The sequence below is a fragment of the Protomyctophum parallelum genome (assembly GCF_964188405.1).
Source record: "Protomyctophum parallelum genome assembly, chromosome: 19".
NCBI lineage: Eukaryota > Metazoa > Chordata > Actinopteri > Myctophiformes > Myctophidae > Protomyctophum > Protomyctophum parallelum.
Window position 1 is genome coordinate 8,204,438 of NC_139717.1, and position 6,405 is coordinate 8,210,842.

At 43.0% G+C, this 6,405-nt stretch overlaps 1 protein-coding gene across 1 annotated transcript; it reads right to left on the minus strand.

The window, feature by feature from the left end:
* Positions 1–4,542: 4,542 nt before the first annotated feature.
* Positions 4,543–5,724, minus strand: LOC310876462 (5-hydroxytryptamine receptor 1B-like; the record flags this gene model as incomplete). The annotated part of the gene is made up of 1 exon (XM_083790003.1): positions 4,543–5,724. The coding sequence occupies one exon, from the start codon at positions 5,722–5,724 to the stop codon at positions 4,543–4,545; it is 1,182 nt and encodes a 393-aa protein (XP_083646129.1).
* Positions 5,725–6,405: the final 681 nt, after the last annotated feature.

The following is a 6,405-nucleotide window of genomic DNA, read 5'->3' on the forward strand; positions in this document are numbered from 1 at the left end:
CAGTCATTTGCACAGTTTCAACAGGCAAACACTGGACCCTTTGTGGCACAGCTGCCACTGTTTTGGATGAAATGTTGACTTCCATAATTGTGGATTGATAAAGTGTCCTGATGAGTGTCAAACACACTGAGCACTCAGTACTGTATACACACACAGGCGGCTTCCCCACACAAATGGATTAGTTACAATGGGTATACGTCACATGTCCATATTAACCTTGTAGTCCCTATTTTTGGGCAAACATTTTCAAAATTCCTTTGACGAATTTTAAAAGAATTGCAGATCTACAATGTCACTAATCGATGCATTGCAATGTAACATGTTCTGAGGTTGTAAATCAACAATATAGAAACATTTTGAACAGGGCTTACTGTAAGTAAGTTATTTTGACTTGCACTTGAACACCGAAAGATGGCTGCCATAGATAGAATATTTTATATTTTGTGCTCAGAAATGAGCATTGAATCTGTATGCAAGTTTTGTAATGGGCTAACCATTAGAAGGGAAGAATTTGAACAGTTCAGAAGCAGTTGTGATGAACATGTATATTTCTTTCATTGTGTACTCCATGATCCCTCATTTCCACAAACATATCTTTGGCAGCCATGTTATCCTATACACCAGAGAACAGGGCCCACTTGTAAATCTTCCAAAGTGTTCACAGCGCACCCATCTGACCACTTAACAGGGCTGCTGCCATGCATTTTCAGCACATGTTTATCTTAATGATCAGACAATCGATTGTATTCCGGCTTGGATCAATGGAACTGACATATTAAGTTATTCCTATTCATCAGTATCACAATGAATACTCATTGTTCAAGGTTTTAAAGAGAAGAAATATAATAATACCATGACTTAATTAATAATGTAATGTTTTGCCAATTATTTGGAGGACCACTTGCAACATCATGTAGGCCCTGGTCCACAGGTTGGGAATCAATCACTGTTCCAGTTAAATGCCATTTTATTTTTTGTGATTCTGCAATTCTGCTTGCCTACAGCCTTAGTGTGGCATGTTATTGAAGCATTCAGCTTACAGTGAACTGAGTAAAGGCCTATTCATAGTCCAGTTTTTGGTGAAAAGGTCACTAAAATGGTAGTAAATGGTAGTAAAAAACATAGAGATGTGTTGTGTGTGCGGTGACCACCGCGGCGTGACGTCATGTTGTAGTTTTCTGTGGTCACCTCTTCCCATGAAAACTGGACTAATAGGCCTTATTACAATGCAAACACAAAAGTATGATGTGTAAACAGTAAATAATGTTTGGCAAATGTTCATAAGTTCACTTGAACTGCACAATTTTACAGGGTTCCCACTTTTGTTCTGCTAATTCTTCCATATCAATACTTGTGTCAATTTGTAAGTGCCATTGTCAATTCCAGTGGTGGAAAGTAACTATAAGTACATTTACTCAAGTAGGCTACTGTACTTAAGTACAATGTTGAGGTACTTGTGCTTTACTTGAGTATTTCCAATTTCCAATACCTATACTTCTACTCCACTTACATCTTGGATCCAAATATTGTACTTTTACTCTACTACATTTATTTGAAAACTTTAGTTACTATAGTTACTTTCATACAATAACCACTTCAACCCTATATACATTTTAGCAAATTTGAAAATTGACGATCTACAAGCTCACAATGTGACGCGTTGTTACTCATTGTGAGCTAGATCGGCTATTTTCAAAAGATGTAAATACATTTTAAAACTTGAAATGGGACATTCTGTATGATTGATGATTATACTTTTGGTCTTTAAGTACATTTTTAATTCTGGATATTAGCCTACTTGTAATAGAGTATTTTTTATATTGCAGTATTTATACTTTTATTTATGTAAAACATTGGAGTACTTTTTCCACCACTGGTTAATTCACAAATCGTTGCTTACCAGTTTAGGTAAGATTTAACAGACCACTATAATTGGGAGTACAACTATATTAAACCTACCTTAGGAGTTAGGAGACACGGTGGGAACATGCAAACTCCACACAGAAAGGCCCTTTCCCCAAAAAGACATTATTATGTCTTGAGAGGTAATGGGATCTGCCAGCAGATGTGTCTGCCTGTGGACCAAATGTTGACACAGATATTTTTCACAGATTTCCCTGACTTTTCAAGACCTGGAAAATGTAAGTATTTTTTTTTTTATTCCATGAATTTTCCAGATTTTCCATGACTTTAGGAACCCTGTTTTAGCCCCTTTCCCCATCAGAACATAGCTTATACATTTAGATGCATACTGAAACATCAAAGCAAATCTTTAGCAGTTCACAAAGTTCTTATTCATAAGAGGGTTGGTGAGGAGGTCCAGAGTTTTGCAGTATGGGTTTCTTCTTTCAGGGGTGGTTACACATTAGCACTATTTTACATTGTATGATATCCATAATCCATATACGGCTGCCACGTTTTGATTGAGCACATCTCAAATTAGCAAAATATGGTGGAATGAATACAATGAAGACATTACATACGTACAGCTATTCACACATTTAGGCTTGGCTTGATAACTCTTTAACGTACTTTAAAGAATAATGTATTATGTCACAAAATATAACACTATACATAACACTAACAAGTGTGCCCCTCCTCCCAAAGAAATCTACAAACAAATAAACAAATAAATACTATACTGATCTCCACACAAGCCAGGCACCTGTGAAGGAAACAACTGTTGTAGGCACCATTGCTCCCCTTATTGTTAGGGGTGGGTGGGTGATGGGGGACAGGCGGGGGGGGGGGGGGGGGGGGTCTGTCTTAATGTTAATTTCATTCACTTGTGCATGGTAGCTTAGTCCTATAAACTGTTTGTGCTTACTCACCAACTGATGTTGAGGGTCAAAATGATGCTTTCTATACATTATCCACAGTTCTGAATGCTGATGACTGATGGAATGAATGCAAACAGAGATGGACCTCTCCTGCAGGTTGCTATTTTCTCCAATAACAAGAACAAAGAAAGGAAATATAGAGTGAAAGATTCATAGTTTATCGATTGCAAAAATCGGTCACAGTGCTTCCTCGTTGAGACTCGTATATCATCCTCGGATACAACAGTGGGCTTCAGAATAATCCATGGAATGGCTGTCTTCCATGGACCTCCCATACGTAGCCTATAGATTACATTCATATGCATTCACAGTTAGGCTATACTGTAGGCCTACAGGACCAATGCAGTTCAACACTCCATTGCAAAGTCTACATGTAGGCTATGTCACACATTAGCATTTTCCTTGCTATGGCAGTAGTCATCTGTCTCTTTCGGATTATGATTCATTTAGGTTGTCACATGCTTGACCTAGCAGCTGGGGCCAGGGCAACTAATAACATATAGCTTTTCACTAAGATATCAGGGAAATGAGCATTTATTTATCTCCCCGATCCAAACACTGCTGAGAGAATAAAGGACGTGTGGAAATGCACAAAGAAATAAACGTTGGATGTACTGTAGTATATTTGATGATTGTGAAGTATATATTTGTACGTCTTTAAATGTCCTGATGAATTAAACATGGAGGATGTCCCTGATGTAAACAAGTCTTATCTAGTGCTTTTTTCTGGTTTTATCCTCGTAGTGGTTTTTGTATTGACCTGTATACTCTATATCATTGTCTCCACCTGGCCGAAGGCATGGGGAGGGAGTAGGTTTTGCACTCCGTCCGTGTGTATGTCTGTCCGTCCATCCGTCTGTACCAGCTAATCTCCAGCACCGTTAACCCGGTCGATGCCAAATTCTGCACACACACTCCCTGGATGCCAACGATGAACCTCTACCCAACATTTTATGGAACGGCCTGTTATAGCACCACCAAGAGGCCGACTTTTAAAAAACAATTATTTTGATATTACTCCTCCAGATTCTGTCCAAAAATCCCGCAAATCGTTACACACTATCTCTATAGTCATGTGTTCAAGCCGGATCTGTCCGATATTTTATATTCCATCTTAATTGGCTAACATTGGCTTTCAAAGTTGGCAGGATTGGCCCGTTTTGAACAAAAAGCCTCAAATCATGAACGCAGCGTGCAATTTACGTGAAATCTTTCACGGACTTTCCTACTAGGCTGAGGAATATATCCCACCCTTTTCACATTGGCCTGTTATAGCGCCACCAACACTTTTTTGGAACAAAATGCCTCAAATCATCCAATTGCCATCCAAGGCGTAAGAAAAACTGTACCCATTCTACAAACTGTGAATAACATTTTCAATCAATCAATCAATCAATCAATCAAAAAAGTAATAGTAGGCCTCTAGGCCTATTGACAGCAGTGGTGGAACACTGTTCCACCACATTTACTTAAGTACTGTACTTAAGTACAATTTTGAGGTATTTGTACTTTACCTTTACTGCTACTCCACTATACACACAGGATATTCTGCATAGTGAGTATAGCCTACTTTCTACTTTTGGTAGGCTACTTTAAGTAGCCTACTTAAGTATTTTTAATATTTTTATACCAATACTTTTGTGAGTAGCCTACTTTTTTCCACCACTGTGTAATTATAGGCCTATATAGTCTATACTTATTCTCACGACCTGCAACATTTAAAGCGTATCAGCTTGTTGAACGCCTTCTTGAAGTCATCGTTGGACATGGTGTATATGATGGGGTTGATGAGAGAGTTGAGATAGCCCAGCCACGTGAACACGTCGAACAGCTCGGGAAAGAAGCACGACTCGCAGAACGCGCATACGTACACGTAGATGAAGTACGGCAGCCAGCAGACGATGTAAGCCCCGAGGATGATCCCCAGCGTCTTGGTGGCCTTCCTCTCCCGCGCGGCGGAGAGCCGCTTCTTCTCCAGCAGCGCGTCGGACACCGTGACGTTCACCTGGCTCACGCCGGACGCCGCGTCACCGGACACGGTGGAGGAGGTTTCGTTGGTGATGGTGCTGCCATAATTCAGACACGTGGTGGACGCCGCCGAACCGGGTGAGTCCGTGATCAGGTGGGCCTGCGTTAGTCTCTTGCCCCCCGCTTTGCTGGGGGACTGTTTCAAGATGCGCTTTCGCGCCTCCACGTATATCCTGCCGTAGAGGGCGATGAGCAGCAGCGTGGGGATGTAGAAGGCGCCGAACGTGGAGTAGATGGTGTAGAAGATGTGGTCAGTGTTCACGTTGCAGCTCGTCACCTCCTCGGCCTTCACCTGGCGCCAGAAGAACGGCGGCAGCGAGATGGAGATGGCGATCACCCACGCCGTGGCGATCATGCCGGCCGCGCGCCCCGGCGTGCGTTTCTTTGTGTACTCCACCGCGTCCGTGATGGCCCAGTAGCGGTCCAGCGCGATCACGCACAGGTGCAGGATGGACGCGGTGCAGCACGTTATGTCCGAGGACAGCCAGACGTCGCAGATGACCTGTCCCAGGGGCCACGTGTGGATCACGGTGTACAGTGCGCTTATGGGCATCACCAGGATGGACACGAGCAGGTCCGTCACGGCGAGCGACGCGATGAGAAAGTTCGCGGGGGTGTGCAGCTTCCTGGACTTGTATGTGGTGGCGATGACGAACGCGTTGGAGAGCTGAGTGGCCAAAGTTATGAGCGCCAACGTCACGGCCAAGCCCGCTTGGAAAGCAACGCTGTCGGAGTCTTTATTCTGCTCCGCTTTCGGCGTGAGGTTCGCATTGGTGTCGTTGGTGGTGGAGGAGATGTTCAACAGATCCCCGTAAGTAATAGACGGCGGTTTGAAGTGATCCTCAGCATGCTCCATCTCTCTGCGTGCGCCGCGGTCCGCTCTACCATTAGGCTTTATAGCCAGGAGAGCAAATTAAATGCTTGTATCCATCATGAGTTGCCTCGCTCATCCAAAACAAGCATGCGTCTCCGACTCCATCATCTGCGCTGGTTAACTCCGCCACATATTTTTTGAGAAACCATCGTTGACCCCCCCCTCCCCCACACCCGCCCCGTCAACTTCACTTCAGACCTGACATAATTATTTGTCTATATCAATTCAATAAGATCAATTCATGAAATCGACGCGCAGAAATTGCAATCCATCTTTCTTTGATTATAGCAACTGCCCCGCATCAGCCTTTGTAGGCGTCAAACTGTAAATTATATCATTATATACATAATTCATTCTATTTTGGTGTATCAGCCTGTGTTCAGCCTCTATCCATCTATCCATCCATCCTTTGGGTCTTTGCTGAGGTGAGTTGTGCGGCGCGTCACAAGTTCAGTGCTGCTGAAGCTTGACACTTGGTTTTATACTGGCAGCGCGCAACAATGATGCTCTCTCTCTCTCTCTCTCTCTCTCTCTCTCTCTCTCTCTCTCTCTCTCTCCCTCCCTCCCTCCCTATCTCTCTCTCTCCTACTCATGTCTCTCTCTCTCTCTCTCTCTCTCTCTCTCTCTCTCTCTCTCTCTCTCCATAAAGTGTCTCTATCCACT